Genomic DNA, 20,361 nt, shown 5'->3' on the forward strand with positions numbered 1-20,361 from the left:
TTTTGACAACTATGAGAGACAATTACCTTTCACAACTGGTTCAGGACCCAACAAGAAGGGGGGCACTGCTAGACCTAATATTAACCAACAGGCCAGACCGCATATCAAATATAAGGGTTGGGGGTCACTTGGGGAATAGTGATCACAAAATAATAAGTTTTCATGTCTCCTTTAATAAGATGTGTAGTAGAGGGGTGACAAGGACACTAAACTTCAGGAGGGCAAATTTCCAACGGATGAGAGATGATCTTGGTGCAATTAACTGGGACGATATCCTGAGACAGAAAATGGGAGATGTTTATTAGCATCCTGGATAGGACCTGTGCACAGTATATACCGTATGGGAATAAACATACTAGAAATAGGAGGAAACCAATATGGCTAAATAGAGCTGTAAGGGGCGCAATAAGGGACAAAAAGAAAGCATTTAGAGAATTAAAGGAAGTAGGTAGTGAGGAGGCATTAAATAAATACAAAAAATTAAATAAATTATGTAAAAAGCAAATCAAGGCAGCAAAGATTGAGACAGAGACTCATTGCTAGAGAGAGCAAAAATAACCCCAAAATATTCTTTAACTACATAAATAGTAAGAAACTAAAAAATGATAGTGTTGGCCCCCTTAAAAATAGTCTGGGTGAAATGGTGGATGAGGATGAGGAAAAAAACAATATGCTAAATGACTTTTTTTTCATCAGTATTTACAAAAGAAAATCCCATGGCAGCCAATATGACTAGTGATAATAATTCCCAATTTAATGTTACCTGCTTAACCCAGCAGGAAGTACGGCGGCGTCTAAAAATCACAAAAATTGACAAATCTCCGGGCCCGGATGGGATACACCCCCGAGTACTGCAGGAATTAAGTACAGTCATTGATAGACCATTATTTTTAATCTTTAAAGAGTCCATAATAACAGGGTCTGTACCACAGGACTGGCGTATAGCAAATGTGGTGCCAATATTCAAAAAGGGGACAAAAACTGAACTCGGAAATTATAGGCCAGTAAGTTTAACCTCTACTGTGGGTAAAATCCTGGAGGGCATTCTAAGGGATGCTATACTGAAGTATCTGAAGAGGAATAACCTCATGACCCAGTATCGGCACGGGTTTACTAGGGACCGATCATGTCAGACTAATTTGATCAGCTTCTATGAAGAGGTAAGTTCCGGTCTGGACCAAGGGAACCCAGTAGATGTAGTGTATATGGACTTTTCAAAAGCTTTTGATACGGTGCCACACAAAAGGTTGATACATAAAATGAGAATAATGGGGATAGGGGAAAATATGTGCAAGTGGGTTGAGAGTTGGCTCAGGGATAGGAAACAAAGGGTGGTTATTAATGGAGCACACTCGGACTGGGTCACGGTTAGTAGTGGGGTACCTCAGGGGTCAGTATTGGGCCCTCTTCTTTTTAACATATTTATTAATGACCTTGTAGGGGGCATTCAGAGTAGAATTTCAATATTTGCAGATGACACTAAACTCTGCAGGGTAATAAATCCAGGGGAGGACAATTTTATATTACAGGCTGACTTATGTAAACTAGAAGCTTGGGCTGATAAATGGCAAATGAGCTTTAATGGGGATAAATGTAAGGTCATGCACTTGGGTAGAAGTAATAAGATGAATAACTATGTGCTTAATTCTAAAACTCTGGGCAAAACCGTCAATGAAAAAGACCTGGGTGTATGGGTGGATGACAAACTCATATTCAGTGGCCAGTGTCAGGCAGCTGCTACAAAGGCAAATAAAATAATGGGATGCATTAAAAGAGGCATAGATGCTCATGAGGAGAACATAATTTTACCTCTATACAAGTCACTAGTGCGGCCACACTTAGAATACTGTGCACAGTTCTGGTCTCCGGTGTATAAGAAAGACATAGCTGAACTGGAGCAGGTGCAGAGAAGAGCAACCAAGGTTATTAGAGGACTGGGGGGTCTGCCATACCAAGATAGGTTATTACACTTGGGGCTATTTAGTTTGGAAAAACGAAGACTAAGGGGTGATCTTATGTTAATGTATAAATATATGAGGGGACAGTACAAAGACCTTTCTGCTGATCTTTTTAATCATAGACCGGTGACAGGGACAAGGGGGCATCCTCTACGTCTGGAGGAAAAAAGGTTTAAGCATAATAACAGACGCGGATTCTTTACTGTAAGAGCAGTGAGACTATGGAACTCTCTGCCGTATGATGTTGTAATGAGTGACTCATTGCTTCAATTTAAGAGGGGACTGGATACCTTTCTGGAAAAGTATAATATTACAGGGTATATATATTAGATTCCTTGATAAGGCGTTGATCCAGGGAACTAGTCTGATTGCCGTATGTGGGGTCGGGAAGGAATTTTTTTCCCCATGATGGAGCTTACTCTTTACCACATGGGGTTTTTTTGCCTTCCCCTGGATCAACATGTTAGGGCATGCTAGGCTATGGGTTGAACTAGATGGACTTAAAGTCTTCCTTCAACCTTAATAACTATGTAACTATGTAATTCAAGTGTTTATTTCTGTTAATGTTGATGATTATGACTTACAGCCAATGAAAACCCAAAAGTCATTATCTCAGTAAATTAGAATACTTTATAACACCAGCGTGAAAAATGATTTTAAAACGTTGGCCTACTGAAATGTGTGTTTAGTAAATGCACTCAATACTTGGTCGGGGCTCCTTTTGCATCAATTACTGCATCAATGTGGCATGGCATGGCGGCGATCAGCCTGTAGCACTGCTGAAGTGTTATGGAAGCCCAGGTTGATTTGATAGCAGCCTTCAGCTCGTCTGCATTGTTGGGTCTGGTGTCTCTCATCTTCCTCTTGACAATACCCCATAGATTCTCTATGGGGTTAAGGTCAGACGAGTTTGCTGGTCAATCAAGCACCTTGATACTGTTGTTTTTAAACCAGGTATTGGTACTTTTGGCCGTGTGGACAGGTGCCAACTCCTGCTGAAGAATCAAATTTCCATCTCGAAAAGCTTGTCAGCAGAGGGAAGCACGAAGTGCTCTAAAATTTCCTGATAGATGGCTGCGCTGACTTTGGTTTTGATAAAACACAGTGGACCTACACCAGCAGATGCCATAGATATAAATTAAGATCAACTAATGCTGATCCTTGTCTGGGATTTCTGTTTTAATTTATGCTTTTGGTTTTGGTTTCACCCCAACTACTTTTAAAACGATTTTTTTTGAGTATTTTCTGAGTCTTACTGTATACTTTCTATTATGGCCTTCATTAGCACATCTTATTTTCTAAGGGTTCTACTGTCTTCTCTTAGATTGTGTCCAACACATTTCTATGTATGCTCACTACAGTTTGATACAAATCTGAACAAAATTGTAGTGAAACCAGTAAAGTTTGTCAATACTCCTAGCTGAAGTTTTTTTTTTTTTTTTTTTTTTTTTTCAAGGTGTATAGAATTCTTAAATCATGGTAGAAGTTGAGATCTTAGATGGTCCCAGATTTCTTTAACTCTAGCTCATATGTTTTGTAGATGTTCTTCCGGTAGGATTGAAGGCACCTTTCTCTAGATCAGTGTTTCCCAAATCAAGTAGTTAGGGACCCCCAGCAAATCATGTTTTCAGGTTCTCCTTCATATTGCACAAGTCAGAACCTGCGGCAATTTCTTGTCTTTGATAATAATTCCATCACCTGTGCAATAATAAGGATATCCGGAAAACATGATCTGTTGGTGGAGCTGTGAAGTCTGTTGTTGGGAACACTGATATAGAGCTTTGGCTGCTTCATATTTAGAAAGTGCTGTGGTCTAATTTGAGTGAACTTGAGTATAGCAGAGCTGCTCCTTGGTCGCACATAGTTTGAAAAAAAGACCTAGATCAATCAAATTCAAGTTTTTGCCACTAAACTTTCTATAACCCACAAAGTTGTGCACTGAGCTCAAATCATCCAGCCCTTTTTTAAAACATGTTGACCATTACAACCTCTTGTGGTCGGGCATTCCACAGTCTGACTACTCTAACTGTAAGGACCATTCCTATTTAGCTGTGGAAATCCCCTTTCTTCCACCCTTAATGAGTGCCCCCCGATCCTAAGGCTATGTGCACACGTAGGAAGGGTCCTCTGCGGGTTCTCCCGCAGCGGATTTGATAAATCTGCAGGGCAAAACCGCTGCGGTTATCCCTGCAGATTTATCGCGGTTTGTCTTGCTGTTTCCGCTGCTGGTTTACTTCTGCACTTGTTTTACTATTGATAGCATCAATAATAATGTTAAAAATAATTTAAAAAAATGGTTATACCCACCCTTCGACGTCCCGATCTCCTCGGCGCTGCACGCGGAGGTCCGGTTCCAAAGATACTACGCGAGAAGGACCTTCGTGACGTAACGGTCATGTGACCGCGACGTCATCGTAGGTCCTGCTCGCATAGCAACCCTGCGACCGGACGGCCGCATGCAGCGCTGAGAGGTGAGTATATAATTATTTTTTATTCATTTTTTTTTTTTTTACACAAATAAGGTTCCCAGGGCCTGGAGGAGAGTCTCCTCTCCTCCACCCCGGGTACCATCCGCACATGATCCGCTTACTTCCCGCATGGTGGGCATAGCCCCATGCGGGAAGTAAGCGAATCAATGCATTCCTATGTGTGCAGAATCGCTGCGATTCCGCACAAAGAAGTGACATGCTGCGGATTGTAAACCGCTGCGTTCCCGTGCAGTTTTCTCCGCAGCACGTGCACAGCGTTTTCGTTCCCATAGGTTTACATTGAACTGTAAACTCATGCGAAACTGCTGCGGACCCGCAGCTGCAGAAACGCTGCGGATCCGCAGCAAAATCCGCAACGTGTGCACATACCCTAAGTGTGGTCTTTGGAAGGAATAAGTCATGCGCCAGTCCTCTGTACTGACGACACAAATATTTATACATACAAATAAGATTCCCTCTGAGGCGTCTTTTTTTCTAAGCTAAGCAAGCCCAACTCTTCCAACCTCTCATCATATGAGAGGTCTTCCATCCCTCTCGTTGCCCATCTTTGAACTGACTCTTCCTTATGAATATCCTTTTCCCCGTCTGTTTTCCTTCAGCATCACAGGTGGACTTCAGTTTTTTCAAATCTTCCCTTATTAAAAAAAAAAAAAAATCACAGGCAGTGGTCCCTTCACCGATGCTGTCATGGATGAATGGAAAAGGGCTAATTACTTACAGATAATTTGATTTTCCAGAACCCATGACAGCACCCTTCCAACTCCCTCTCTTTGACTGTAGTTTGTGTTGGGTTTCTACCTTTCCTTTTCTCTTCAAAATAGAAAGTATTATCATTCTAAGTATTTCAGTTATACCTGGAGTATATTTGTATGGTTTCCCCTACCTGTCATTACTCTGTAATCCACTGAAGGAGTAAATGGGTGGTCTTTCATTTGCTCTAGACTTCCTGTCCTGCTCTAAGGGTAGGACCCACTCTCACCAGTGCTGTCATAGGTTCTGTAAAATCAAATTACATGTGTAAGTAATTACACATTTCTACATGATTTTTAATAAAATGTGGTCTGATTTGTTTTCTTCATCAGTCATAGCCAAGCACAATCTAACTAATCTACCGTAATAACAGTTATATTGTTAGTGTTTAGCACATTGACTATACTTCCACAGTGCAGGCAGAAAAAAAGTGTACCCTTGAACTAAATAACCTGTAACAACGAACATCTCCACCAAACATTTCCCACATCAGCCAATTAGGTTTACATAATGATAAATATTAAACAATTTTTCCCTGCAAATGTTTAGCTTCATCAGTGTTTCTGGTGCGTTTTTTGTGTGCCATCTATGTCATCTCAAAGGGTCAATGACATCAGGACTCTGACATAGTGTCCCAAAACAAATATTTTTCTACAGTTTTTTACTTTCTGTACTTTGGATCATTGTCTTGTTGAATGTTTCTCTCCAGCTTGGGGTCTGGTCTTGGTCATGGTTTTCAGAAGTTTCCTCCCTTGGGTCTTTTCTCTTCTCTCGGGCTTACTATTTACTTTTTTCTTAACAAGATGCCTTCTAAGCATGGATTGATACTTCCAGATCTTTTTACATGGCTTCTATAGCCATATTCAGCTTGTGTATCTCTAACTAGTGATGAGCGAGTGTACTTGTTACTCGGGTTTTCTCGAGCATGCTCGAGTGACCTCTGAGTATTTGACTGCTCGGAGATTTAGTTTTCATCGCCTCAGCTGAATGATTTACAGCTAGTAGCCACGCTGAGTACATGTGGGGGTTGCCTGGTTGCTAGGGAATCCCCACATGTAACTAAGCTGGCTAATAGCTGTAAATCATTCAGCTGCCGCGATGAAAACTAAATCTCCAAGTACTAAAAAATACTCTGTGGTCACCCGAGCGTCCTCGGGAAAATCCGAGCAACGAGAACACTCACTCATCACTATCTCTAACCTATTTTTCTTAGGTCTTCTGAAAGTTGTTTGCCTCATGATATGGTAACTGACACACATGTTCTTCTCAAGAAAGATTGGTTAATCCCCAGGGTGTGTCCTGTGTTCAATGGGCAAATACTTTGTCAAACCCATACATAAAATTTTATCTCCTTTATTGCCAATTAGATCTTGTTGAAATCATTAAGACAGAGGTCCATTGAGGCTGTGCTTACACGTTGTGGGCTCATTGCATTTTTGTTTTTACTTGATTGTGGTAGAAGTGTGATCTGGGAGTTTTTAGAAAATTACCCCAAAACTGCGTTTTTGCCACAATTGCAGCAAAAAAAAATACTACAGACTCCGCATGTGAACGATTTCTCCAAATTCACCTGATGATTGCTCAGTAAGATGTGAACAGTACAACTGTGTGTAGTTCGATTGCATCTAAGTCACACATTATAGACACAGTCCATCAAACCTCATTTTATAAGAAAGCAATCCTGAAATCCAAGTAATCCAAAGTAGTTACATTTTTTGCTCTTTTGTATTCAGTGTCCTTTTTGTCTACATATACTGAAATTCTAATTGTTCTGTACAGTTCTGTATACATATTTCAACTGAATACTTAGGGTGTAGGGTGACAGGAGTTCTTTCTCATTTGCACTTCGGATTAGGCTGCAAATCCCAGAAAAACAGCTGAACATTTTTAATGTTGAAGTACTCCAAAAATGTTTTTACCTTTTTATGGGCTTTTTTACAGGTTGACATGCTACTCTTCTATTATTTTAAATATTAACCATGGATCTGCTACTTGAAACTGCTGTTCTCAATTTGGATTTGATCTAAATGATTTTGTCAAAATTAATTATTCTGAATACAGCAAATGCAGCATTTGTTTTACCTTACATAAAAAAATTACTTGTTTATTGACCATGAAAGAGGTTGTCTGGGACTAACATATTAATGACCTTCCTAAGTCCTTCTTTCACAGAAGTGAATGGTAGATAAACTGCCATGCTTTGCAGCAGCCACTATACAGTGTTACTGGCCAGAAGTGTACCGCTCCATATAGTGCTTTCATCCAGCCGCTGCAAGACCACACATCAGTGTCAGCCCCCACCAGTCTCATACTGATGACCAAACCTGTGTGATTGATCTATTAGTCCCAATAGCCTCTTAAATGTTAGATGTGTCCTAAATATTACTTGTAACTTGTACATCTATCGCTATTTTAATAAGCGTGATAGATTTTTTTTTTTCCCCATAGATCAACTACCGTAATCATTTTTTTTTGCCCAACACTCTTCTACATTAGAAAATGGCAGTTCTATAGATAACCATATGTATTTAGGGCTTCTACAAAAACATATTTGATACAATATTAAAAAGTGTTTCTGGTTTAAGAAAGACTGATATATAACCTTTTATTGAAAGTTCTATTGATAACCTTATGTATCTAGTGCAGCTACAAAAACCTAATTAATATTTTTCCTCTTCCTTGTTTTCTGTCTTTTGGAGGGAAGATATACCCTTTTGGTAGGGTTTAGCTGCTCATTAGCCTGTATACAAATCCTAATGATATATCAATTAGCATAATATAAGCAAGCATACGTGGACTGCGTCCAGGTGGTTGGGAGGTTCCAGGCACCATACTCTACTAGTTCCTTCGGCTAGATGGACAAACACATGTTGCCACTTCCCATCATCTTTTCTTCTATTAAAATTGTAAATTATAAGCAAATGGCAAACCAGTATGGTGTAGAGTTTATTAATATGAGCACTAAAATTCAGGTGTATAGAACCTCATAAAATCTGCATATTAATCTGTTTGTTAATCTAAGCGTGGTTCCTTTTGATTGATCTCTTGTGTAAAATGTAATTGTGCCATCACGTTAGCGCGGCCATTGGTAGTGCATGCAATTTATCACTTAGTGCTGGACTGTGCCTGTACTTGTATCTTGATCCTGTGGCCAAGTCCAAATGCAGCTCAGCAATTCTCAGTAAACCATGACTACTAATGGCACCTTAAGCAAAGTGCATCAATTCAATGTTATAAAAAAATTGTTTCTGAAAGTAATGATATATATGTCTTATTGTATTGTATAGATGAAAGAGGTCAATTTAACACTGCTGCCAAGCCATCAGTTACTGTGAGCAAATCAGACTTGTCTTCAAAACACAGAGTTGATGGCAAATCCACTAAGCCAGAAGGACGAGTAAGTCGATCTAATGCAGATCAGAAGAAACCTCGAAACAATGAAGGTCTCACGGCAAGTGAATCTCTCCTGTTGAAGTCTGATGCTGCAAAATTGCGATCAGACTCTCACAGCCGATCTTTGTCACCCAACCACAATACTCTTCAAATTCTGAAGAACTCTGATGGAAAGCCTTCTGGTCTCAGGTCAGAATCTCCTGGACCTGGCTCACGTTCTACATCACCAAAACCAAAGACTGTGCCTACAGGAAAGCCTAATATGTCTAGTGCAGGTGCATCACGTTCTGCATCTCCACAAGAGAAAAACCTACCTCAGAAAGCTGTAGGTCCTGCAAAGACCAAACTTGAACCACCACGTGAACGGTCCAAGTCAGATTCTTACACTCTGGATCCTGACACACTACGGAAAAAGAAAGTACCCTTCACAGAACCATTGAGAGGGCGATCCACTTCACCCAAACCAAAAGTGACACAGAAAGATGGTAAATCAGCAGGTGGCAGTGAAAACCGAGCTCCTTCTCCTCATGTTGTACAAGAAAACCTGCATAGTGAAGTGGTGGAAGTATGCTCTTCTAGTACTTTAAAGACCAATAGCATTATAGACAGTACTTGTGATGACAATACAGAGCTAAAAAGTGTTGATGATGGCGCATCCAAAGTCCATTTCAGTATTGGAAAAGCACCCCTAAAGGAAGAGCAAGATACAAGAGCATCTCCCAAAGTAAGCCGCAAAAGTTCTGGTAGGCATGTTCGACCCAAAAAAGAAAAAACAAACTTTTTGTTTAAAGAACCATCAAGATCTGCTGAACCTGCAAAGGAAGCCATGTCCCCATCCGTGGCTGAATGTGCAAGAGCTGTGTTTGCAGCTTTTCTCTGGCATGAAGGCATAGTTCATGACGCAATGGCTTGTTCTTCATTTCTAAAATTTAATCCTGAACTGTCAAAAGATTTTGCACCTATCAGAAGCAGTCTTAACAACCAACAGCCTATGGAGGAAAAAGAAGTCAAGTTAAAGAATAGACATTCCATAGAAATATCATCTGCACTTAATATGTTTCATATTTCTCCCCATGGGCCAGATATATCAAAAATGGTCAGTATTAACAAGAACAAAGTTTTGTCCATGCTTACAGAACGGACTCTTCACGAAAAGTGTGAGGATGGCAAGCATGAGGCCTCGCAGTTTGAAGTTTCAAACCACCATTCTGCTAAATCCAGGCCTCCTCTTCCACTAACACTTCAGCATCTTGTAGCCTTTTGGGAAGATATCTCTTTAGCCACCATAAAAGCCGCATCCCAGAATATGATCTTCCCAAGCCCTGGCTCATGTGCAGTTTTAAAGAAAAAGGAAGGTGAAAAGGACAGCAAGAAAGCCAAAAAGGAGAAAAAGAAGAAAGACAAGGCAGAATCTAGGCCACGTGGCAATTTGTTTGGCGAAATGGCCCAATTGGCAGTTGGAGGGCCTGAGAAAGACACAATTTGTGAGCTGTGTGGCGAATCTCACCCATATCCTGTAACATATCACATGCGCCAGGCACATCCAGGTATGGTTACTATCATAATGCCTAGCTGTAACTAGAGGATAATGTAATAATCACATGTACTAGAGAACTCAGGAACTGAGAGCTCAGATGTATATATTTGTGTAATTTTATATAATATATATGTATATATATACACACACACACACTACCGTTGAAAAGTTTAGGGTCACCCAGACAATTTTGTGTTTTCCATGAAAACTCATACTTTTATTATTCAAATGAGTTGCCAAATTAATTGAAAATCTAGTCCAGACATTGACAAGGTTCGAAAAAAGATTTTTATTTGAAATAATAATTTTCTCCTTCAAACTTTGCTTTCGTTAAAGAATGCTCCCTTTGCAGCAATTACAGCATTGCAGACCTTTGGCATTCTAGCAGTTAATTTGCTGAGGTAATCTGGAGAAATTTCACCCCATGCTTTCAGAAGCCCTTCCCACAAGTTGGTTTGGCTTGATGGGCACTTTTTGCGTACCATGCGGTCAAGCTGCTCCCACAACAGCTCAATAGGGTTGAGATCTGGTGACTGCGCTGGCCACTCCATTACAGATAGAATTACAGCTGCCTGCTTCTTCCCTAAGTAGTTCTTCCATAATTTGGAGGTGTGCTTTGGGTCATTGTCCTGTTGTAGGATGAAATTGGCTCCAATCAAGCGCTGTCCACAGGGTATGGCATGGCGTTGCAAAATGGAGTGATAGCCTTCCTTATTCAATATCCCTTTTACCTTGTACAAATCTCCCACTTTACCAGCACCAAAGCAAGCCCAGACCATCACATCACCTCCACCATGTTTGGCAGATGGCATCAGGCACTCTTCCAGCATCTTTTCAGTTGTTCTGTGTCTCACAAAGGTTGTTCTGTGTGATCCAAACACCTCAAACTTGGATTTGTCTGTCCATAATACTTATTTCCAATCTTCCTCTTTCCAATGTCTGTGTTCTTTTGCCCATATTAATATTTTCCTTTTATTAGCCAGTCTCAGATATGGCTTTTTCTTTGCCACTCTGCCCTGAAGGCCAGCATCCCGGAGTCGCCTCTTCACTGTAGATGTTGACACTGTCGTTTTGCGTGTACTACTTAATGAAGCTGCCAGTTGAGGATCTGTGAGACGTCGATTTCTCAAACTACAGACTCTAATGTACTTGTCTTGTTGCTCAGTTGTGCAGCAGGGCCTCCCACTTCTCTTTCTACTCTGGTTAGAGCCTGTTTGTGCTCTCCTCTGAAGGGAGTAGTACACACCGTTGTAGGAAATCTTCAGTTTCTTGGCAATTTCTCACATGGAATAGCCTTCATTTCTAAGAACAAGAATAGACTGTCGAGTTTCACATGAAAGTCCTTTTTTTTCTGGCCATTTTGATACTTTAATGGAACCAACAAATGTAATGCTCCAGATTCTCAACTAGCTCAAAGGAAAGTCAGGTTTGTAGGTTCTTATCAGCCAAACTGTTTTCAGCTGTGCTAACATACTTGCACAAGGGTTTTCAAGGGTATTCTAACTATCCATTTGCTTTCTTACACAGTTAGCAAACACAAAGTACCATAAGAACACTGGAGTGATGGTTGTTTGAAATGGGCCTCTATACACCTATGAAGCTATTGCATTACAAACCACATGTTTGCAGCTAAAATAGTCATTTACCACATTAACAATGTATAGAGTGTATTTATGAATCATTTAATGTTACCTTCTTTAGAAAAAACTGCTTTTCTTTCAAAAATAAGGACATTTCTAAGTGACCCTAAACTTTTGAATGGTAGTGTGCGTGTATGTGTGTAAAATATATGTGTGTGTGTGTGTGTTTTATATGTTTAGATATATGTATAATATGTTAATATATATTTGATTTGCCCTTGTTAATATGAATATATAGGAGCACGACATCAAGCAGTCAGGTAAGTTATACAGTGCTGGAATCAAGGTCTATGCCTCTTCCACATACAGCTTTCAGATTTCATAGCAAAACCCTGTTGACAAATTCCTATGGAAAATGTATGTCTGAATTTTGGACATTGGCTAAGCATAGCAAATATGAAATCTAGTATAGATGTAGTTTATAGGCATCTGTTTTATATGCCATCTGTGTAAATATGTGCATTTATAGTCTCAATTCTTCCTTAAAAATCATACACTTTAATAGCTTTTTTTATTCTGCAAGGCTGTGGACGATATGCTGGAGGTCAGGGATATAACAGCATCGGTCACTTCTGTGGTGGCTGGGCAGGAAACTGTGGTGATGGAGGAGTTGGTGGGAGCACCTGGTACTTGGTGTGTGATCGGTGCCGAGAGAAGTATCTTCGAGAAAAGCAGGCAGCGGTAAGGGAGAAGGTAAAATTTTTACTGCATGCCGTTAAAAAGTGCACTATAGTTATGGACTTGTGTTCAATAAATATGTTAGGATGTGATTGTACATGTGAAGAAGCACATCTGACCCTTACAATTCACAGGTGAAACAATCCAGACGGAAGCCAGTGCAGGTGAAAACGCCTCGTGCTTTACCCACCATGGAGGCCCATCAAGTGATAAAAGCCAATGCACTCTTCCTGCTGTCTCTGAGTAGCGCGGCAGAGCCAAGTCTTCTGTGCTACCACCCCCCAAAGCCTTTCCTGTCCCAGCTCCCAAGTGTGAAAGAGGGGATTTCTGAGGATCTGCCTCCCAAAATGCAGTGCCTCTACTTGCAGACACTAGCAAGGTAAATGCACAACTCTGCACTGACACTGTTACGGCAGACACCAGAATGTGCTGCAATAATGTGCGAATCGCGCTGTGCCTGTACCGGTACTTGGCTGTCAGGGTGCGGATGATTGTCCTATCTGCTTTGGTACTTTTTACTGTCTACATGAGGGTAAATGCAGCACAAGGCCTGGGAAGGTACGGTGTCAGGACTTTTGTTTTTTGGAATGGGAGGAGTTGGAATGGAACTAATTCGGTTGTATTGGATACGTACAGGCTACATTAAACACCTATGTCCAAGTGTGAGAAACGTCAGAGCTGACCAGAAAATGTTGGTTTGGTGCAAGCATCCCCCGGTAATGTGGAGTAGTTTAAGTGAAGTGCCATGGTGGCTGTTATTGGTATCTTCGTAATAATAGTAATAAAGGGTGATCTGTAGGTGTATAGTGTGCCATTGTATGATGGAGTGCAGGTAATGGAATCGTGATGTTCTGCTCCACTCGTACTGTATGAGGCATGTTTGTCAGGTAAATAACAAAAGCACAAAATGTAGCAGTGCCTTCTGACTATGGCTTAAAAAAAAACTATTTGTATCATGCAGGCATCACCATGAGAACTTTGGGGGCTATCAGGATGACAATCTCTTCCAGGATGAAATGAGATATCTCCGATCTACTTCAGTGCCTGCACCTTACATATCCGTAACTCCTGATGCTTGCCCCAATGTTTTTGAGGAACCAGAGAACAACATGAAGTCAATGCCTCCTAGGTATGCATAAAGCGTAGGATCACAATACCTTCTGACAGGACTCCGTAAAGAGACACACAAACTTTTACCGACTTCAGTCTTGTCAGAAGAAGGCGTTTGTGAGGTTCCTACAGCTGGGCACCCAGTGATTGCTCTATACAAATCTCTCAATTCAATAACCTTAGTTTGATCTAAAAAAAATGTTGTTAATTTTCAGCCTTGAAACAAGCCCAATTACTGATACGGACTCTGCTAAACGTACAGTCTTCCAAAGATCCTACTCTGTAGTGGCCTCTGAATATGATAAGCAGCATTCTGTCCTGCAGCCGCGGGTGAAGGCTATTCCCAGGCGGAGGGTGAACAGTGGTGATGCTGGTAAATGTCATTTCTTCTGACTTTCTTCACAGGAACATAGTGAAATAATTATAAGATTCACAGGATTGTAGCCATAGGACCTTTCTCTCATAGCTAACAGTGAATTAGATTCTGTTCATTCTACCATTCTTGCTCATGTTTTTAACTTGGCTAAGGCTGAGGTCCCACGCTGTGACTCCTCATGCAGCCAACGGTCACACTCGCCTACAGCCACAGGTGAGCGCTTGCTCCATGCTCATGCATTTATTTTCCTGTGTAGACGGCTGTGTCAAATTGTCCTCTTTCAATGGAAGTCTTCAGAGAGGCTGGGCAGACCTCTGTCTGAGATGGTTTAGTGAATCGAGCATTGAGCAGGGGGTTGGACACGATGACCCTGGAGGTCCCTTCCAACTTAACATTCTATGAAATGTAGCCTAACGCTAAATCTGATGAATCCCAATGACTTATAACATCTAGTGCAAGTGTGATCAGAGACTAAGTAAATTATTTTTTTTATTTTTTGTATTTATTTTAGTTTTATCAAAATGTATGTGAAAATTGAGATAGAAATGTAAACACTATATCATGGGCCCTCTGTGCTTATTTTGCCATAGAAGTCGGTTCTTCATTGCTGAGGCATCCATCGCCGGAGCTCTCCCGCTTGATCTCTGCCCACAGTTCGCTTTCAAAAGGAGAGAGAAATTTCCAGTGGCCAGTCTTGGCTTTTGTTATCCAGCACCATGATCTAGAAGGACTTGAAATTGCTATGAAACAGGCACTAAGAAAATCGGCCTGTCGAGTTTTTGCTATGGAGGTCAGTGATGATACAATCTGTGCTAGTGCCGACTGTCCATTTTGTACCAGTTACAATTTAGAAATGTAGTGCTAGAAATACATATTTCTTCACATGTGTGCAGTAAATCCATATATAATTTGTGTCTTGTGTTGAAATAAGTTAAAATAAACTTTTAATCCTGTCCAGGCTTTCAATTGGCTCCTTTGCAATGTAATCCAGACCACATCCCTTCATGACATATTATGGCACTTTGTGGCATCTCTCACTCCTGCTCCTATGGAGCCAGAGGAAGAAGAGGATGAAGAGAATAAGGCAAATAAAGAAAATGCAGAACAGGTGTGTGCTGACGGTATCACACTTCTTATTCTTGTAAACATTAAGTTGAGGGTACATCAAACAATGTCTTTCAAATATTGGAATAAGTACGGCAAAGTATGGTTATTACCTGGGAGCCCCTGCAGCCCCCAGAACGGAGCTCTGCAGAGGTGAATAACGCACACTAACGCTCCATTCACTGTGACTGTGCTCTATCGCTGGCAGTCCCAGAGCGGAGCAGCATGCACTCACTTAACCTTTGCTCCATTCAGACGGGGCTCCCTGCAGAGCTTTAACACTTGGTAGAAAACTCCTAACCTAGAGATTTGCATGAAATCAGATTATCTTTGCAGTATGTATGGAATTTGTCCAATTTGAAATCATTCTCTTTATTATAGGAAAAAGATACAAGGGTGTGTGAACACCCGCTTTCTGACATAGTGATTGCTGGAGAAGCAGCACACCCATTGCCCGACACATTTCACCGTCTTCTTCAAACCATCTCAGATTTAATGATGTCTCTTCCTGGTGGAAGCTCTCTGCAGCAGATGGCACTAAGGTACATAATGCCAAACCTGGGTGTCAGCCTTGTCTCCTGGTGAGAAGTCCCTTTTGTGTCCCAAGCCACCTAGTTCCTCCTTACTATTCCAACCCTGTCCAGTCTCTTTGGGGCTGGTTGTCTTCTTTAGTACAGCTTTGGCCGGTTTCGAGCCTCATGCACAATGGCTAACGCGCCGAGTCACATACCAAACTGCTGCTCCACTCACTCCTCCTCACTGCAGTTGTGAAGTAGTAGCCGCAGGATCTCTGGACCCCAGTTCTAATGAATATGGGGGTACCAGTGAGCAAATATTTCTCACATGTTGTGGATAAATTTCGTATGAGAAAACTCTTTGAGGACAAAACTTTTGTTAGTAAATTGTCCTTTAGTTTTTTTCCCTATTTCACTTTAGCAGCAAATAAAATCGTTCCCCATGAACTAATATAATATATAATAATATTTCCATGTTATGTATATGGTGGTGTAAATTGAATCCACGTTTTATTTCAGATGCTGGAGTCTTAAGTTCAAGCAGTCTGATCACCAATTTCTTCACCAGAGCAATGTATTTCATCACATTAACAATATTCTTTCCAAATCTGATGATGGCGATAGTGAAGAGAGTTTCAACATCAGTGTGCAGTCTGGCTTTGAAGCAATGAACCAGGTACTTTCATAAAGTTTAAACCTACTGTTGTGCTCTGTGATGCATCGTTTTTGTCTCTACAAATGCCACATAATGTGATCACTAATGATGAGTGAACATGCTTGTATAAGGTAGAGGATGGATAAGGTCTTCGTCCCTGACGAAGAAGGACGCTGTTCCTTTGAAACGCGTTGGTTAGTACTTTGTCCCTAGTGCCGCTCCGTAGTTTCCCAGCGGTGACGTCACACGCTCAGCTCCCTGTCGGCCATCTTTCCCCGTGCTCGTATCCAGGGACGCCACCGGCCGGGGCTCTCCCTGGCTCTACGTAGCCTTTGTGCAGCACCCCTGTGTGTTAGCACTTCTACATTTGCCGACCCACCGCCCCATCTACTTACCTGACGCCGGACGTTCCACCTCACAGCTCCACGCTCAGCTCCGCACCTGACATCCTGGTGCCTGGATTCTGGCTGGTTATACAATCACATCTATCGGCACATCCACAGCCTCTCCACATGAACTATACAAACCACAGGTATGATTACCATTAATCTTGGGGGGTCTTTTCCGTTATCATAGGTCACTTATTGACATATATCCACACCCCTGCTTGGTCTGCCTGTGCGCCGTTACCCACTTGTTAGAGTTAGTTTTCGGAACAGAGTGCCGTACGGTTTTTGGAGGGTTTTCGTCATTATTACACGCTGTGCCATTGTATACTATTGTTGTCTTCAGCTTATTCCCTTATGCGCGGTCTCAACCTCCTTTACTCTCATATATTGCTTGTGTCAGCACTGGCGTCTGCCTGTTTTTGATTCCAGCTGCTAAGGGTATTGTTTATGTGATTTTGCGCTGGTGTATTTATTATACAGATTTTATGCTTGTATAAGGTGTTATCTGAGCATGCTTCTGTGCTCCTGTCTTCGGCGTGCTCGAATAATATGTTGGAGTCCCCGCGGCTGCATGTCTCATTGGCTGTTCGACAGCAGCAACACATGCAGGGATTGTCTGTCTGTTAGGCAATCTCTGCCTGTTTTGCAGTTGTCAAACAGGCGCGAGTCATGTAGCCGTGGGGGCTCAAACCTATTATTCGAGCATGCACGGATAACACCTTATCCAAGCACGTTCGCTCATCACTAGTTATCACCATTGATTACTGTTGATTATTTATTTGCACAATGCTTCATATCACTTAATATTTTGCAGCATTACTGTAGTGCAACTTAACAGATTTTTTATTTTTTTATCTTTCCTCCAGGAACTTTGCTTAGTTACTGGCCTTAAAGACATGACTAGCATTGTGGACATTAAGACTTCTAGCAGACCAGCCATGATTGGAAGCTTAACAGATGGATCTACTGAAACTTTTTGGGAGTCAGGAGATGAAGATAAAAATAAAACCAAGAGCATCACAATAAATTGTATCAAAGGCATAAATGCACGCTATGTGTCAGTGCATGTAGACAACTCTCGTGACCTTGGGGTATTTATCATCCGTCTATATTTTTAATTTGTATTTTTAGGGCAAGATCCGCCTTGCTAACTATTTGCAGTGTAGTTAGAAAGTAGAACTCTTTGATCCTTAAAATAGAATCTGTCACAAGGTTTTCACTACACCATCTGGGAGCGACATGATGTAGAGACTGGATTCAATCAATAAAAAAAAAAAAAATCTGAAAAAAATTAAAGGACCCTTGACACAATTTTTGAATAGCAAACTTTATTGAACAAATAGTTTCCATAAAATCAATATAAAATGGAGGATGGATGTTATAAGACAAATAACAGGAAAAAACTGGCGACACTGTGCCCCGGGCTCTAGCACTTCAGTGAAGTATATAAAGCAAACGAGAATCAAGGGAACACTTTATGCTTGGGCTTAGACTTTAAACAATGAAAATAGACGGTACTGAATGGTGTTAAAGCGAAGCTGTCGGCTGTTTTAGCCGATATAAGCTGCAGCCACTGCCTTTCAGGGCTTTTCTACAGCATTCTATAATTTTCAACCCTTTAAGAGGTTGAAGTAACACCAAACAGTCCTGCTTTGCCATCCTTAGCCCAGCATTAAGTGTAAAATGTTGTATCAGTCTTCCCTGGATTTTTTTTGTTTTGTAATTCAAAATGACATTTGTGAAATAGTTTTTAGAATGAAATACCTGAACTGTGAGGTCTTCTAGTAGGTCAACTGAAACAACTCTTATCTATCTATCTGTAGACCTGCTACTTTTCTCAGATTTCTGGGTAGCTCATCATCACTGCTTTACTTCACACACGTGTCATGTCCTAAGTATGCCACTTCAGGTGTATGACTGGAGATGGCAGGAATACAGTGATTCTGTGCCACCCAACGGTGGGTTCCCAGCAATCAGCCGTTGACCACACGTCCCCTGGATAAGTAATATATGTCATAAATGGTCTTTTATGAATTTCACTGTCTATGTAGAGACCGTAATGCTCGACTGACCCTTGGTCTTCTGACCCGTATGTATAGCCTTGTGTGTGTCTTTGAGGCTGTAAGCCTGTGTCAGGAGACATGTGGTCAGTCCAGGCATCGTGGCCATTATACGGCCTGTGAAATGCCAGCCTTCGTGTTCTTGTAATATTGCTATATGAATTGTGACCATAAAGTTATCAGAATGTGAGCTGCAAGTGAATGTTATTTTTGCATCATGTTTCAGAATAAGGTAACATCAATGACCTTTTTGTGTGGGAAGAGCGTGGAAGACTTGTGTAGGATTAAACAGGTAAATACCTTAACTCTAGTTTATCACTAAACTCTGCTGGGAAATAAGGAAATGAAATATGAAGGTTGAAATATGAAAGATGTGATGTAGTAACACGCCTCCTCTTCTTCTACAAGGCTGACTTAGATTCCAGACACATCGGGTGGGTGACAAGTGAACTGCCTGGAGGGGATAATCACATTCTGAAGATTGAGATGAAAGGCCCCGAGAACACGCTGAGAGTGCGGCAAGTGAAAGTACTCGGCTGGAAAGATGGCGAAACGATCAAAATAGCTGGACAAATTTCTGCCAGTGTGGCTCAGCAAAGGAACTGTGAATCTGAGACTCTGCGTGTGTTCAGACTGATCACTTCACAGGTTTGTGTCCTGCCTTATTGCATTGGGAGCTATATCTGCAAGAAGATGCAAGTCAGCAGCTCACTCTAGACACAGTGTGCACTGCGTCTGATTTCTAAACTGGCCACGTGTACAGCCTGGATTAGAGACCTAAGTGTGTTGGCACATCTCAAGGTCTGCTCTGTCAGTAAGTGTCCTGCTTGTATATATGGATGATTATAACTTATTCCCCGCAGGTATTTGGCAAGCTGATTTCTGGAGATGCGGAACCCACGCCTGAGCAAGAGGAAAAGGCTCTCTTGTCCTCTCCCGAAGGGGAAGAAAAGGTACAGGGGCTGCTAGATTCTTATGAGACCTTCCACCTTATTTCACACATACTTTTAGGAATTAATGACAATGAAAACTAACAGTTTCCATCCAGTAAATCTACATACCGTATTTTTCGGACCATAAGACACACTTTTTTCCCAAATTTTTTTTAGGGAAATGGGGGTGCGTCTTTTGGTCGGACTATACTTACAAATCCCGTGGCGGAGGTCCCGATGCAGCCTCCCTTCCCTGTGGTGCAGGGTTGCTCTGTGGTGCGGTGGGGCTCCACCGGCATTTTGTCAGCCTGGAGGCCCCCGCACATCCATTGCTGCAATGCGGAGGCCTCCAGGAAAATGGCTGCCGGGGGCAACGCATGCCCAGATTCAGATCTCGGCAACAAGATCTCGTCCTGAGATCTCGGGATGAGATCTTGTTGCTGAGATCTGAATCTGAGCATGAGCTGTCCCCCGGCAGCCATTTTCCCAGAGGCCACCGCATCGGAGCAACGGAGCTGTGGGGGCTTGCGGGCTTTGACGAAATGCCGGCAGAACGCCCCATGCAGCACAGAGAGGCGCTACCGCCCCCACAGAGCACAGCCGCCGCACAGAGCTCATGTTGGGATTTCCCAGAGGCCACCGCACCAGCCTGGACCACTTAACGACCCCTGTGACCACTCCTCCACCTGTGCCGATCCCTTCCCTGGCTGAATTCGGACTGTAAGACGGACCCCCAATTGACACATTAATTTTTTTCCCCAATTTTCCTTCTGAA

The 20,361-nt window shown here is 41.8% G+C and overlaps 1 protein-coding gene across 16 annotated transcripts in view; it reads left to right on the forward strand.

The window, feature by feature from the left end:
* MYCBP2 (MYC binding protein 2) overlaps positions 1-20,361 on the forward strand; it is a 339,194-nt gene that overhangs the window by 282,757 nt on the left and 36,076 nt on the right. For 15 of the 16 annotated variants that reach the window (XR_013223966.1, XM_077297204.1, XM_077297212.1 and 12 more), the window contains 13 exons: positions 8,485-10,137; positions 12,291-12,460; positions 12,580-12,824; positions 13,407-13,574; positions 13,771-13,928; positions 14,522-14,721; positions 14,890-15,039; positions 15,417-15,577; positions 16,070-16,226; positions 17,461-17,685; positions 18,881-18,946; positions 19,063-19,302; positions 19,518-19,607. Coding sequence is in view for 15 of the 16 variants with exons in the window: in XM_077297204.1 (XP_077153319.1) it covers positions 8,485-10,137; positions 12,291-12,460; positions 12,580-12,824; positions 13,407-13,574; positions 13,771-13,928; positions 14,522-14,721; positions 14,890-15,039; positions 15,417-15,577; positions 16,070-16,226; positions 17,461-17,685; positions 18,881-18,946; positions 19,063-19,302; positions 19,518-19,607 (3,683 nt within the window). In the remaining variant the exon portion in view is untranslated. The remainder of the gene's footprint in view (positions 1-8,484; positions 10,138-12,290; positions 12,461-12,579; positions 12,825-13,406; positions 13,575-13,770; positions 13,929-14,521; positions 14,722-14,889; positions 15,040-15,416; positions 15,578-16,069; positions 16,227-17,460; positions 17,686-18,880; positions 18,947-19,062; positions 19,303-19,517; positions 19,608-20,361) is intronic. The other variant, XM_077297206.1, reaches the window with a different exon arrangement.

Source organism: Ranitomeya variabilis, chromosome 3 (assembly GCF_051348905.1).
Source record: "Ranitomeya variabilis isolate aRanVar5 chromosome 3, aRanVar5.hap1, whole genome shotgun sequence".
NCBI lineage: Eukaryota > Metazoa > Chordata > Amphibia > Anura > Dendrobatidae > Ranitomeya > Ranitomeya variabilis.